Source organism: Urtica dioica, chromosome 4, assembly GCF_054948205.1.
Source record: "Urtica dioica subsp. dioica isolate 48M chromosome 4, U.dioica_male_clone48M_v1_H2, whole genome shotgun sequence".
In the NCBI taxonomy this organism is placed as follows: Eukaryota; Viridiplantae; Streptophyta; class Magnoliopsida; order Rosales; family Urticaceae; genus Urtica; species Urtica dioica.
Window position 1 is genome coordinate 29075941 of NC_142759.1, and position 15417 is coordinate 29091357.

General features: G+C 38.2%; 2 protein-coding genes across 3 annotated transcripts; both read right to left on the reverse strand.

The window, feature by feature from the left end:
- Positions 1-4: 4 nt before the first annotated feature.
- Positions 5-2674, reverse strand: LOC149401458 (uncharacterized). Of its 2 annotated transcripts, none has more exons than XM_089611746.1 (5): positions 2225-2674; positions 1966-2139; positions 1396-1604; positions 1033-1058; positions 5-955 (listed from the first exon to the last, which is right to left on the reverse strand). In XM_089611746.1, the coding sequence occupies exons 1-5, from the start codon at positions 2528-2530 to the stop codon at positions 192-194; spliced, it is 1479 nt and encodes a 492-aa protein (XP_089467872.1). In that variant the 5' UTR covers positions 2531-2674; the 3' UTR covers positions 5-191. The 2 variants fall into 2 exon arrangements, with proteins under 2 accessions (XP_089467872.1, XP_089467871.1); XM_089611745.1 differs by having other exon boundaries at positions 1033-1167; positions 1241-1604; positions 2225-2673.
- Positions 2675-6194: 3520 nt separating this feature from the next.
- Positions 6195-12225, reverse strand: UBP15 (ubiquitin-specific protease 15). The gene is made up of 14 exons (XM_089611957.1): positions 11989-12225; positions 10913-11376; positions 10317-10734; positions 9845-10244; positions 9612-9748; positions 9416-9504; positions 9223-9308; positions 8935-9097; positions 8732-8855; positions 8485-8642; positions 8303-8387; positions 7975-8187; positions 7386-7447; positions 6195-7000 (listed from the first exon to the last, which is right to left on the reverse strand). The coding sequence occupies exons 2-14, from the start codon at positions 11245-11247 to the stop codon at positions 6496-6498; spliced, it is 2775 nt and encodes a 924-aa protein (XP_089468083.1). The 5' UTR covers positions 11248-11376; positions 11989-12225; the 3' UTR covers positions 6195-6495.
- Positions 12226-15417: the final 3192 nt, after the last annotated feature.

The following is a 15417-nucleotide window of genomic DNA, read 5'->3' on the forward strand; positions in this document are numbered from 1 at the left end:
AAAATCAGCAAAAAACAAGAACTGGCGTTATAAAATTTTCGTGGACATTCACATCGAAGGCCGGTACTAATATTAAACCATCAGCTACGCGTTCGCAACCGTCCTTATCTAATCACATTATATACATCTATTATTTAATATTTATAATTAGAGAGTTCATAGCATAAACATAATAACAAGCATTCCTTAACTCAAACCATGATAACCGTGTGTTGAAGACGAGCCTTGGCCAATTCCAGCGCTTCCATTGCAGCTCTATGCTCGGCTTCTCTCTCCTCCTGAAGCCTCTTCGCGGCCGCCTCGGCCTCCCTGAGCCTCGTCTCCGACTCAGCCATCTCCTCCGAAACCTCTCTGGCGCGGCCCCTCAGCTCCGCGTTCTCGGTCTCGCACTCTCTCACCCAGTTCCGAATTTGAAGCAGCTTCTCCTCCATCAGCGAAGCTTCCCCCGCAAGAAACCTCAGCCGGCTATCGGACGCCGCGACCGCCTCTTCCGTCTCGGACCGGATTCTCGAGACGTCCTCGAGCTTGGCTCGCTCGCCGTCGAACCGCCTCGCGATCTCTTCCTCCGAGGAACGGATTCCGGTCTCGATCTCGGCCACGGAGCGAGAGAGCGCGATGAACTCCCTGACGCGCTCGAAGAATAGAGCGTGGTCGACCGAGAGGAGGTTCAGGAGCGAGAACGTCTTTTCCGCGGCCTCTTCCATCGAACCGTGGCTCGACGGCTCGGTGGACTCAAGGATCGCTAGAAGCTGCTTCTGGACGAGGAGACCGGCTTCGACGAGGGACCTCGAGATCTGGCTCGTGAAGTCTCTCCCTCGCCGAATGCCCGGAACGCTCTGGATGCTCGAGAGCTCCAACAGAACGCCCGACTGTGGATCCTGGTTCGGAGTGAGACTCAGGTCGTATTTGTTTTGGCTCTTCGGGACGTGAATGGGATTGAAAGACGGGAAAACGCCTGCTAGGTCAAAATCGGGGGGATGAAATCCGAAGGTGAAAGAAAGAAAAAGGAATATTGGAGAGAGTGAAACTTACAGCAGAAGATAGGTTTTGTTTGAGGCATTGTTAGGCCTCTTCTAGAGGGATGAGACTCGTATAAAAGCCTCCCCAGCCAACCAGTGATCAGGGAGCCGATAAACTCTCGGCAGAGATCTTTCCCTCCAAAGAGACCTGACCGGATCAAACGAATCAATCACAGAACAAAAAAAAAATGGAAGTAAATCTCCGGGGAAGTTATTTATACCAGTGGCAGTTTCGTCTTCGGCGAGAGACATATGTCTCAAAAACTTGGTCTGTCTGTGCTGAACGAGATCGGGTAGAGAACGAGAGATTTGAAGCTCTTTCTCAGTCCTGAAGCCCTCGAGCTCTTGCTCTCTATCACTCTGAGCCAGCTCGTGAATTGCCGACAAATCCAGGATATCGTCTGAATCATCGCTGCGCACGGCGATTTCATCTGCCACGGGTACGGGATTGTCCGCGACCGGTGAGACGAGCTTTGTCCTCTTCAGACTCGGATTATTATTGGTTGCTTGGTTTCCATCGTTATCGCCGGAAATGACGTCCGTTGCACCGTCAACCCGTTTGCGGAAACTACAAGCTCCGTGTCCCTAGGCCAAAATAAAAATAAATAAAAAAAATCAGAATTCTTGGAAAGTCAATTTCCTAAAATGTCCACGAGCTCAATTTTATTTTATTTTTTCCTGTATTCCCTCTCCTTGGTTCTTACTCCATTATAGCTATAAACAAGAAATTACTCAAATCAGATAGAAAATGAAGGCTTTGTCACCCAAATTTTGTTTGTAAAGACCAAAACTTTATACTAAGTTTGGTAAAATAATAAACTCGCAAAGCACCAAAACGGCTTTTGTTATTATAAGCATATAAATAAAGCACTCGAGCTCCAATGTTACTGCGCACAAAAAAAAAAAAAAAAAAAAAAAAAAGAAGCAAGCAAGCATAGGATTTTACCTTAGTGATAGAACAAATATAGAAGTCAAAACCCTTCTCTCTTGCAACTTTGCATTTGCCAGCACCACAGCCACAATTAGGATAGTCCTCACTTCGATCTCTCTTAACGTTACTACCACTCTGTATCTCAAACCCCTTCACTTGATCGCACCATTTGAAGAACTCACATTTACCCTGTCAAAATCATACACGAGTCAAAAATGAAAATAAACCAATCAATATCGAAATCGCTTGAACAGGAACGCTAACCAACACTTACGTTGGGAGAGGAAGTGAAATTGCAAGTGTAGAACGATCTTCCAGGGTTCTTCTCCGTTTTGGAGGTTCTGATCAAGCACGTGCCGTGACCTTTAGGGCACGGAAATAAGGGGGATTTCGAAATCCTTTCCACAGACGAAGGCGAAGAAGAAGAAGAAGCTTTGGGATTCGGAGATTGAGATTGGATTTTTTGTGGGGATTTGAGAGGGCAATCGATAGCCCAGTGACCTCGGATACGGCAGTGAAAACAGAGGTCGTCAGCGAGTCGCTGAGAGTACGGTTGAGCTTGTGTCGGAGAAGAAGCCATGACCGTTGGCTTAACGGTTCTATTTGCCGGGCCTGAAAATGGTCGATTAACAGCGATAAAATGGTCAATTAGATAAAGGTGTAAAACTGACGAGTGTGAAGACGAATAAAGAAAAGAACAGTGGAGTGAGTGGGCGGACCCAGGTAGAATAATTTTCAGCCAAATTTTGTTTTTTATTTACAGCCAAAATTGTTTTTTGGCCCCCCTAAAAAAGAAGGGATTCTGGGTCCGCCACTTACAGCGAAAAGATGATTCACTCACTCCACTGCGAGGCAAGTCAGATAATTTTCAAGGATACCCTTATAATTCCTTGAAATATCAAGAACGAACCTAAAGCAATTACATCAATCAAATACACCTCAATCTATCTAAGTAATCACGAATGATTCACCTCGTCTCTTAACTCTTCTCACCCGAGGAGAAGCATATCTAATTCAAAAACTTACCGATTAGATTATAGAAGTTGATAAGTTAAATCTTTTATTTTAAAAAAAAAAAAACTGTATATATATGTGTATACATAATCAATTAAATCTTTACAATGTGTATTTCACATTCGTGAAAATTTTATTAAAATAATCACGAATACAAAATTATTATGTTAGGTTATTAAATTTACTTTTTAACAAGATTTCTGTGAATATTGCAATATTATGTTTGATTTTACATGATAAAAGTATTATTTATGGTAGAGAAAAAAAAAGACAAATATATCTTTATAATAATTTGTGAAAATATTTTATATCTATATTTTTATATTTATCGAATAAATTTGCACAAGAGAAGTGAATATCATGAGCTAATTAAACCATACACAAAAATTTATTTATTGAAAGGAAACAAAGGGATCTCCAAGTTTGCATGACTTCATAGAGAAATATTTCAAGGCGCTGTAAAAAAAGGCACATAAATAATAAAATTATTAGTTTCAAGGTCAAATAAATTATAGAATATGGAACAGGAGTCCTGGTAGGAGAAATTTCATTTTGTAAACTTCAAAATTGGAAAAATATTAAGCTTAGACCCATTAGTTAAAAATATTTGAAATTGGACTTTTGATCCAAAATCGGACAAAAATACCATTTAACCCTCTTTCTCTCATTATCTCTCTAATTTTCCTCATTCCATATATTCTCTCTCTCTCTCTCTCTCTCTCTCTCTCTCTCTCTCTCAAAGAGCCCTCTAATCTTCTCTCCATTTGTGGATTTCGCTGAATAATGGTGAATTTCGATTTAGTGATACATTTCTCTATAAGTTAGTGAGAAATCTGAAATTTCACGTAATCTACGATGAAATAAGATAGATTATGATGAAATTTAACCATTTTTACGATGAAATTCATGTTGAATTAAGATAATTTACGATGGCTTACGATGATTTTCAATCATTTTCTATGATTTACTATAATTTTCTATTATTTCCAATGATTTACGATGAGATTTGTAGTTTTTTTGGTATTTTGAGTATGAAGACTTTGCGCGACAGAAATTTATTTTGAGTGACAGAAAAATCTATTACGCAAAGTGAATTTTTTATATGGATAATTTATGATAATTTCCAATGACTTACGATGAAATGCATAGGTTTTTGGGTATTTTGAGTGGTGAAGGTCAAATTTATACTGAAAATTCTGATTAGTTGCAACGGCAAGATGTTGCACACAATGCGTTGACAATGTGTCCGACAACTTGCTTGAACACAGATATGGATAAACAACAAAAAGTGCAGAAAACAAAGTACACAGGATATGGTTACCCAGTTCGGTGAATCACACCTACATCTGGGGGCACGCTGCCAGTGGAAAGGATTTTCACTATCTTGTAGTCAATAGTACACACAAGGTTTATATCTGATTACAATCAACAAATCAATAAAACCTAGAGACTATTACTACCAGTGATCACCTAGACAGGGACTCCCCCTGAATTTGAGCTCCGTCTCAATTCCACTCTTCGAGCAACCTCCTGGCTCGGATGACCTTCAGTCGTCAGTTGTACGTGAACCTTCAATCACGAAAAGCACAAGAACCCAACTCTCACATACACTCAATCTGTGGAATAGTGTTTGAGAGAATACACCACTTAAAACCAAAACACACAGCCTCCCAGTCCGCCGGTCTTGCACGTCTAAGAGCTCTGAGTGTTTGATCGAAAGTGTCGAAGCTGCTAAGGGAGAGCGCATGGCTTTTATAGCAGCTGGAAAATCCTGGAAGATATCTCGGGTTTCCTTACCCGGCCTCAAACGAATATCACAAAGTAAAGACTCCATCAAAAAGAATATTCGTGCAATGAAGATAGCAGCGGAGGATATCTTGCAATGAAGGCTCCAGCGAGGCAGATATCTTGTAATGAAGACAGCAGCAAGGCAATAACTCTGCAAAAAGTCGTCAGCGAAGCAAACTGACGAAACAGGAAACTTGCCTGAAATACTGTCTGCACACATGAGGAAAGATGTCAATCCAGAAGATGAAACATAACACCCAACATCTTTCCATACCACTTGCACTAAAAAATAAAGCCAACAAAACAGCGTAACAACATATACAAAACTTGTCCACCATAGGTTGTCGAAATCGCCACTAGTCGGATTTCGTCGTATCTCGTCGAAATCGGGTGTGAGGAGAGAGAGTGAGAGTCAAATGAAAAAAGAGGTTTGAGATTAATTTATTTGATTTGAGGGGCATTTTTTTTTCTTATTTTGGGTCAAAAGTCCAAATTTATATATTTTTCAACTAAGGGATCTAGCCTAGATATTTCTCCATTTTTGAAGTCTACAAAATTAAATTTCTCCTTGGCAGTGACCGCGCAAGGAAGATGATCGATAGTTCAACACAGAGAGAGAATGAGTTTTAAGTACATCACCTATTAGGTGCCACCAACAATCTCAATTTTATGTGAGTTCAAATTTAAAGAGAACTCGTGTCAAAACTCGATTTTATAAGTTGCTAGTATTAAAAATTAGATTTCGTGTGTGTATTTAATCTATTTGATTAAAATAATTCAAAGGGTCTCAACAAGCTGGGAAAAAAAAAATACAACTCAACAACAAAAATTGCGTTTTTTTTTTACTTCTAACGGAAAAAAAAAAAAAAAAAAAAAAAAAAAAAAAAAAAAAAAAAAGAAGCAACTTTATCATACAAAATCATTTCAAACGTGTAATCAGGTGAAAAAAACTAACGTATAAACTAACTTGCCGATGAGGAAAAAAATTATAAAATCTTCCTAAAGACCTTAAAAAAATATATATATTTAATAAAATCGTATCATATGTTAATTGATAATAATTTATTAACTTGGAGTGAGTGATAATAATTTAATAAAATTTTCTATATTGGGGTAAAAATGAGCTTAAAAGTTGGAGCGAGAGATAATAATTTGTTAACTTTTATGGTACATAGAATCTATGTTTTGACACCTAGGCTCATAAACCTAAATTTCATAATCAAGAAATTTCTCATTTAAAATAGATCCGTAAAAAAAAATCACAATAATGATATAAAAAGTAAATGGCGATAAAAATGCCTAAAATTTTAGGTTATATAAACTTGACTACTCATTCTCGACGTTTAAAATATTTAATGTTAGTGATTTAATTTCATCTTCATTTAATGATAGTAATTTAATTTCACCTTCACGGTTGAAATATGACGAAGAAGAGTTCAAAATAAGGATAAAAAGGAATTTTAATAAATCAGATATAAACTAATGCCAAATGCTTTACAACTTCTGAAGATAATTTCAAAAGCTAAATAAGAATTTACTTTTCCATGATATTTTTTCACATGAACCAAATGTGCCCCAGTCAACAAAACATTGAAGAAAAAGAAGAAGGGCAGAAGAAAATTTGGGGCACAGTTCATCTACCTACTAAAATCAACATATTTTCAAATCAGTAGGAAATTCCTATGAACTACAACAACACTACAATGAATTTGAACCAAAAAAGTGTGTATATTTTTTTCCTGATCAATTCAACCCCGTTGCGTTTTGGTTACTCCCATATCTTACATACACGCCGTCCGATGAATAGATGGCCGGAGAACTGCCGAGAGGCTGGGCCGACAAGTATGAGTCCAGAATATGACCCTTCTCCTCCGAGAAGAACCTGGTCTGTGCCATCTTGTTCCTGCACGGGTTAGGGTTTTTCCGTCGAGCATAGTCCGGCGTGGCAAAGATCGACGAGGCGGGATCAAAGTCGGTGCTGAACGAGTCTCTGGTGCTCTCAGTCGTGAAGGAGGCATCGTCGGAGCTCGTGAAGAGAGACCAGTCGCTCGACGTTGCAGCGTCAGAGAACTCGAAGCTCATCGGCTCGGAGTTCCGGTTGGCGCTCCTCAGGATTCCGTTGCCGGATTCCGGTCGGGTTTGAGCCGCTGCTCTCGAGGGTTTTGGGATGAAGTTCCTTGCCGCCGGTTCCGGTGTCTGAGGCTGAGCGACTTTCCCAGAAAATGCCCGATGAGGCCGAGGGCAAGACCTGGACGGGGAGGGATGGAAGCAATGCCAATATAATCATTTGTACAATCAAACTTTGTAAAAATCTCGGGTTTTTAACGCAAATTATAACACGATTGTCATTTTGGTCTCTATACCAAATTTTTTAGCAAAATGTTCCTCAAAATATTGATTTCGTAGCATTTTAGTCATCAAATCATAAACAAGTTATTCATCAAATTTCACCAATAAAAGTTCATTTTTTTTTTATGAAAATAACTAAAATTCTATGATCAATTGTTTGAGAACCATTCTGCACCAAAAACTAGTTTAAGGACCAAGATGTCACTTGCAGAATTATCCGGGGGTAGTCGCGCTAAAGTGCCAAAATTGTTGATGTCAAGCATCTAATATAACTAAAACCGTACCTCATGTAGAATAATATATATGCTCCTTCTGACATGACCTGGCTCATCGGAACTGGTTGGACCTGTTGAACCACAATCCGACATCAAGATTCAAATTACAACACACAATTTGGACTAAATAAGAATTAATTCAGACAATTTCATGCTTTTGTGTAAGAATCTGATAAGACTCCTAATAAGGGTAACTTGCTTCATTAACTACATTTTGTTTTTGGGATACAAATAGGTCATTAGGGTATAAGAGAAGTTTTACCAAATCAATATTGTATTTTCCAAGTGATTTGTTTGCCTCTCAAACTGTGAATCAAGATTGCATTCTTAGTAAAGATGGGAGTTTTAGCCCTCGTTTTGTCAGTTCTCAACCAAGAACATAATCAATTTTTTAGTGTATTTTGGGGATATTTTTTAATTTATTTGCAAACAGACAAAAAAAAAAAAAAAAAAAAAAAAAAAAAAACGTGTCAACCATTTAAAAAGGGATTTCGGTTAAGATTTACCTTAACCTGAAATTTCAGGTTAGCCGAAATCACATCCCTAGTTCTAAGTTACTGTATCAGAATTGGTCAAACTAGGGATTGGTTATTATTACCTCTGTGTCATCGATCCTGAACCAATTTCCCTGCAAATCTTTGACGTAAGAGACGTAATGGCCGGAGAAAGAGGCGTTGAGAGTATCGAGGTGGACCACAACGGCGTACAGCAAGTAGAGCGGCGGCGCGTCTCCCGTTCCCGTCATAAACGGAATCATATCGAGCATGTCCGGAAACGTTATGCACTTGTTTATTTTTCCATACCTTCCTTCCTGACAAAGTTCCCAAAAAAAAAAAAAAAAACACCAGCACCAACTTGGAGTGTCAGTTTATTATTCAAGGCTTGAAAAGCAACGGCGAGGATGTGATATCATTTGATGGCGATACCTGAAATCTTTTTAGCACGATTGTCAGGATGTTCGGTGCCTCGTGTATGCTTAATTGCTTTCTCGCCCGGACATAACTCGCACACCTTTTATCCAAAAATAACAACAGTAAATAATAATGAAAAGCCAATAAGTTATTTAAGTCGAGAAAAAAAAAAAATCGAAGCTGAAATTGTCTTAAACCTTCCACATCGGTACATGTTTTCCCCGTCCAAATCTTCTGGGGTTGTAAATTGGGTTAACGCGTCTTCAAGAGACTCAACCCAGCCATATATTTCCAATGTGAGGTCCATGATGTTTTCGTATCTTTCTGACTCGTGATGACATCTCAGACACTTGACCTGAAATAAAGGAGACATAATTAATTTCCGGGGTAGAAGAAAGAAACAGAAATATTATATTCCTTTTTTTTATTATTAAGAGTATGAACCTTTGATCTGAGACGTCCCCCGAAAGTGTGTTGGATAAAAGTCGTCTCTTGCAATCTCGGGTCCACTTTATTTTCTCCCCCGAGCCCTTCCAAGCATATGGCTTGCATCGAAGCTACCAAAAGCCTGGATCAAGAATGAAAACAAAAACGAATTAATTTTGACAGGACGTAAAAAAAGGGGGGGTAATTGAGTCAATTTGTACCTCAAGAATTCGTGTGCATCTTCCTGATTTCCATCGCCGATATGGCAATTGATAGTCCGCATTTGCAAGAGAATTCTGCTGGGAGAAAGAGGTCCGCCTATTTCTCTCAGCATTGTCACATGTTGCTCTAGCTCACACATCAGACACCAATCTTTGCCACAGCCTGAAATGTATTAAAAAAAATTAACAAAAAATAATTCAATAAATAAAATCAAAATTTTGCTATATTTGGTGCAATAAAGGAACAATCAAATAATCCCGAACGAAGGGTAAAAAAGATGGCAGTACATGCTCTTGAATGTGATCTGTGAAGCAGATAGATAATGAGAGGCTTTGTAGAGGTTAGACACTGCAATACAGCATTTGCATAGCAACTGCAAAAAGTAAAATAAAATAAAATTAAAAACACTTTAAGTGAGCAGATATTTAAAAAATAATAATAATAATTAATAAAAATTGGAATTTGAGACGGTTGAGTTACCTATTCCCACAATTTAAGAGGCCACGCGGTGACAATTCATAAACTTCACATTGGAAGAACTTCATGAATTCGTCATAGGGAAAGAGCATCTGAAACAGTAATACACCACATCAAAGATAAGAGCCTCATCTATAGTTGATAATGCCAAAACCACTATAAACAAATATGAAAAATCTATTGTTTACGATAGAGTGACCTTGGTTCTCTGACAGAGTTCAGCGACATCTCTTCTGCTGAGTTTCGTTGATTTCCCTAAGCCAATCATCTTCATAATCCTTCCATTTGCTCCTTCATTGCTCGATTGTACAGAGGAATCCCTGACCTTGGAGGGTTCTACAAGCACAAAAATAAATATAAATACATAAATTGATAGAGGAAATTCATTTACTTTTGTTCTCTGTTTTTCTCTGTATTTACTAATCAACTTACTAAATTCAGCCACTTGACCCTTCTTGTCTCTCTCCGAAGAAAACTGATCCACACTCTCTTTCACAGTTGATTTCGGCAATCTATTACTCTTGCTTGAAAGGGAATACGGTGCTCTTTTAGGTTTCGCGCTTCCTTTTGACATGTTGGTATCAGAAGAACATCTAAACTCTGTTTGTTCAATACAAGATGTATCTTTTTCTTCGGGTATATTCCCTACGTTTGGAATGAAATCCATTCCTATTTCATGTCCGTTGTTGGTCCCGTAATCTAAAACGGTTCCGTTTTGATATTCGTTTCTACTACGTTCCGAAGAAGCTCGTCCATGAACATACCCATCGGAGAAACTGCCATTCTGCTTCATTGCACATTCTTCGGGCACAAAAGATTCACTCTTTCTCGACTGTAAAGAACATTTCTGGCACGTTTTATCGCGATCAAGTTATTTAAAAGAAAATGTTATCATTAAACATACCTTGTGGCCCTTCTGAGACTCTTTTGACGAGGCTTCTCCGGCAGAGTATGATCCAACACCATCTTTCCTTCTCGATGCTTCTTTGCTGGGTTTTCGAGAAACCCGTCTCTCAGTGCTCTTCCTTCCCACCATTGTTGGAGCTTGAGACGTGTCGACGGCCGAGCAATCGACCGTAGCCGAAACACCAGTGCTCATCGAAGGATATATCACGTTTTCCGAAAACGCTTTCTCCGTTGCCGTCTGATCATTGTTGTATCCGTAGAAATTAGAGTTCAAATTCTCATTCGGCAAAATCCTCTCGTTGAAGGATTCCTCAATCGAGACGGCCATGGGAGGTAAGCCCGAGGCAGCGAATTCCATCTTCCCGCACTCTTGCTTGTGAACTTCCCTCCAGTGAATAATTTGACATTTCCCCGAACTGGAAACAGGTTATATCATCGAGCATATAATGAGAGCATGGTGAGATAAGAGCACTATCTTGAATGTGCAAAAGCAAACAAGGACACCTTTTATTTCCATAATTTCAAACTTTCCAAAGGACTCATATACTCTAAATAATACGTTGTTGGGCTATGAAAAATGGGATTATAGCGTACCAGTATCTAACGGACTTGCATTTGGCGCACCGGGTCGTGGCCGGGCTAAAGCACCTGGCACAGGCGTGATGAAACCCATTACTCTTCGGAGCGGACGAAACGTGCTTTGTAGAAGCCACAACGTTCTTCAGGGGAGCCACGGGAGGGATGACATCAGCGACGGCCATGGCTTCGGCTCTGCGGGCTTCCTGGGCGGCCAAGTGGGCGAGCAAGCTTATCCTCTCTCTCTTCTTGGCGGACTCACTCCATTTGCCAAGTAAGAAGTAAGCAACCAAAGGAAGCACAACCAGAACAAGAAACAAGGCAGGTATATCAGCTTCCCTTGGCTCGAGCATGTCCCCACCAGCATCGTACTCATGTCCAATGCCCTCGCGAGACTGTCTCTTCAACTTTCATGAGCCCCGCTCTGAATTCGCATCCGTGTCGAGATCAATATGGAACGATAGACCTCCGATTCCAGGCTTCTGTTGATACAGAGATTACTTTAGAATAGTATAAACAGACACTGATTCACGTGTGAGATCCAATTGACTCGTGTCTCCATTCATCGGGTCTCAAAGCCAGGCTCTTAATTCCCTTAGCGATTTCTCGGAGAGGTTGATTAGTAATGTGGATACAAAGGGGAGGGATAAAAGAAGGAAAACACGGAGATTAATGAAGTGTATCAATTCATAAAGAAGTATAATTTACCCTTAGAAATTTCAAAAACTACGAGGTTAAAGACCAATGCCCACAAATCTGTCCAATCAGGAGTAACACCCATTACACAAAATGAGCTCCCAAGAGTAACCCATCTGCTAAAACTATCTAAATTTCCAAACTTTACCAAAATACAATGACACAAACTTCAACAAAACCTCTCTCCGGGTCTGGCATTTTCCCTGAACTAGATTACTATAGCACTCTCTCTCTCTCTCTCTCTCTCTCTCTCTCTCTCTCTCTCTCTCTCTCTTCAAATGGGCTCTTAAATAATAAAAATGAAAAACCCACCAAGTACAGAACAAAGCAAACACAAATCTGAGATTTCAAGCATACAGAAATGAAAATGAAAATGGCTAAGAAATTGATTAACATACCTCATGCACACAATAAAGATGAAATCTATCAAACCCACAAGTCTCTCTCTCTCTCTTCTCACAGACAAAGGGGAAAAAAGATTCTTTGATTCCTCAGATGGTAAGCCAAAAAGAACAAAAAATAAAAACTTCTAAAAAAACAACACACACACACTGTATTAGTATTTAGTTCTCTCTCGCTATCGCTCTCTCTCTCTCTCTCGTCTTGACTTGGCTTCACACTGAGCTCCCTCAACTTTCCACTTTTTTTAACTCGTGGGGCTTTTTTCCCATACGGAACGTTCGGGGGAAACCTAGGCCGTGTCGTGCACGTGGCGCTATGTCATTCGGTCGTACAGTTTTGGCCTCGTGGAACCCACTCGCGGTCCGGGTCCAGACTCCAGACTCCATACTCGATCAGTTTTGAGCCGTTCGATTCGTGTAATGAGGCCACCAAAGATAAAGGACGTCACGGGGGCTTCGCTCAAATAAATTTGAAAATATTTATATTTGTGGGACCCACTCTTATGGTGTTCCCAATAAGGTCAGTTTTGTTCCAAGTCGAACGCGAATTTTTAGAATTTTTTTTTTTTTGTAATACATACACTACAGTCTACGACTACAAGTATGTTGCTTAGCTCGCCACTACGTTATTTTTTAGGATTTTATTTTTTGTCAATGCAACTATAGTAAAGTTGTCATTTCTCAATTTGAAAAGCAAAATGGTTTTAAAGTTTAAACATATGGACGATAGTCATTCAAGTTACCCGCTAAAAATTCCAGTCAACACACAATAATTTATCGCAAGAAAATACACATTATAATAAGAGAATATTGCATTTTAAGAACAAGAGATGTGTTAATAAGGCAGATATAAATATTAGTATTGTCGATGAAAATCGGCAACGTTCAAAGTTTCGGACGGTTTGACTCAAAATCGGACCAAATGATCGTACCCGAGTCAAGTGTGGGAACTCGAAAGTCTCAAGTTGTCGTTCCTCTAGTTCGGAGGGCTTCAATGAAGAGAGAATAGGGTGAATGAGGGTGACTGAGCTTCTTGTGAGCTGCCTGCGTATCCGAGGGCGGGATCAAGTCACGACGTGATTCAATGCGGAGCCTGAAGGGTGTGCTCGACAGAGGAAACAGAACGCAGAGAAGTCCTCGATGATGTTTCAAGACTCTAGAATCGAGTGACCCGAGAGAGCATGTGTGTTTTCTCTTGAAGATGAGGGATATTCTCAGTAGAGAATTTGGGGCGCAGCCGTGTACATGAGATTAAACTCTCGGTTAGATAATGTGACGACCCGACTTTTCGGACCGTCTTACTTATCTTACTTTTTAAAACTTTAGAAAATTTGAGGTAAATTTTTAAAAAAAAAAACATAACTTGAGATGCAAATTTGAAAACTCACAAGAATAAAATGTTTAATTCATAACTTGATAAAAATAAATAACTCAAACGTAGAAATTGTATAAACAAGAAATTATACTCAAAATATGATTGTAGATAACCTCATAAACAAAATCGTAACCTTTTTCGAAATTGAAAGGATCTTAAAATGCGTAACTTCAAACCATATAAATAAAACCTTGAGTTTGATTATTTAAAACTGAAAGCAAAGCGGAAGTCTTTTGTTTTCGTGAATGGCAACCATAACTCAACCCTCTCGCTATCGTCGTCGCTAGTCCACCCTTCTCATTTGTTCAAATATTGTTTACCTAATACGGACGGATATACATAGAATGAGCTAACGCTCAGCAAGAATACCTATAACTCACAATTATGCAGATATTACATAGAATAAGCTAACTTCAGAGAGCATAAATATAACTCACAAAACATAAATAATAAAAATGCATGAACCGGTTTTTAGTGTTTTAAGCTAAACCGTGACATAAGATACCCTAATATAAGTCTATCATATTTTAATTCGGGGGTCTCCTAGAGTAGTCGTTCCAATTTTCAGTGCGCACTTTGGATACGAAGATATGAGGTTTCAAGGTCTCATACTTCTCTCCATCATATAAACTTATAACATATGAGAAATTTTCTCATTTGGGCCCGTAAATCGGCTCGAAAAATTATTTGTAAGACCTCCATAACTTGAGGTTGTGCGACTCTCTTACTTATATTTTCACTTGATTATTTTCGTTACATACATGAATGACATATAAAATAAACATACATAATAAACATATATGATAACATAAATAGAAATAAGAACATGTTTTAAATATTCTAATTTACAACGTATCATCACATAACACAACATAGCATATCATATCATCAACTCGACATATCATAACATTTCACATACTAAACTCTCATATTGTATCATATCATAACATATCACATAACAAGACAAACATACATGTCCAAACAAATAGACATATCTAAACAAACATATCCAAACAAATCACACAAATAAAAACACACACTCTCTATCTAATTCAGATCATATTATTTTCGAACGAATCCGTGTTGCATTGAGATTATTCTCACCTTTGCTTTGGAAAATACGATCGTTGATCGTGGACGGCTCGGGAAAACTAGACGACTCGGGATCTAATCGGAAAGAGAAAGAATTTGGTTCAATAACCCACTGAAAATATTTTTTTCTCAAAAGAGGGTCGCTGGAAAAATTTCAAAAACTTGTCTAGCGTAAAAAAAATTACTCAAATACCCATAACCCTTGGGTAAAAGATAGAAAACAAATTGCTGCGGAAAAATCTACAAATATTCCAATAAATAGGAAAATTAATTTTGAACACAAAGTTCTGAATCGACAAAGTTAGAAATCCGTTTGAATATTTGAGAAACAAGGCAAATTAACAAATCATAAAAAATTTAAGGTTTACTAAACAATCAGAACTGCATCCAAATTTTGAAACGAGTGTTTAAAAATAATTTCTCACTCTAAAAATCGTAAAAATAATTGATTTGAATTGGAGACATACTAAAAAAAACTTAACAAAAATAATCGAGTTAAAAAGATTAACGAACAATCCATACTAAGCGTTTTAAAACGGTTTTGAAAATTGACGAGAAACTGTTTTACAGATCTTCGTACTGTTTTTAGAATAATCGGAAAATATTATGTATTTCATAAAAAAAAATCCAATTAAGGATTTAGATAAAAGACATTTCAACCTAGCTTTTTCAAAAAGAATTGATGCAAAATAACGATTTTTGAAACCACGGTAAGCGTTTTAATAAACGAATTTTATTGAATCCGAGCCAGATAGAAGAAATACATACCTATTTTTTTAAAGATAGAGTTACCTAACTAGAGCTATGAATTTCCAAATAATAAGAGGAACGTGGGTGGGAGAGCAAAGAGGAAGCTTGAAGAGAAAAGAAAAAGATTGAATGTTTATATATATATGGCTTGATAAAACCCTAAAAACGCAAACATAATTCTACTCATACTCCTAATATATTAATCATTA

What these genes read in the sequence shown, in the direction of transcription:
- LOC149401458 (XM_089611745.1), bottom strand. Translation starts at nt 2,530, where the DNA reads ATGGCTTCTTCTCCGACACAAGCTCAACCGTACTCTCAGCGACTCGCT. An exon ending in ATTTCACTTCCTCTCCCAAC is followed by an intron (nt 2,140 to 2,224) that starts GTAAGTGTTGGT and finishes TGATTTTGACAG; the next exon opens with GGTAAATGTGAGTTCTTCAA. An exon ending in AACAAAACCTATCTTCTGCT is followed by an intron (nt 956 to 1,032) that starts GTAAGTTTCACT and finishes TTGACCTAGCAG; the next exon opens with GCGTTTTCCCGTCTTTCAAT.
- UBP15 (XM_089611957.1), bottom strand. Translation starts at nt 11,247, where the DNA reads ATGCTCGAGCCAAGGGAAGCTGATATACCTGCCTTGTTTCTTGTTCTG. An exon ending in TGCAAGTCCGTTAGATACTG is followed by an intron (nt 10,735 to 10,912) that starts GTACGCTATAAT and finishes ACCTGTTTCCAG; the next exon opens with TTCGGGGAAATGTCAAATTA. An exon ending in AACATGTACCGATGTGGAAG is followed by an intron (nt 8,388 to 8,484) that starts GTTTAAGACAAT and finishes TTTGGATAAAAG; the next exon opens with GTGTGCGAGTTATGTCCGGG.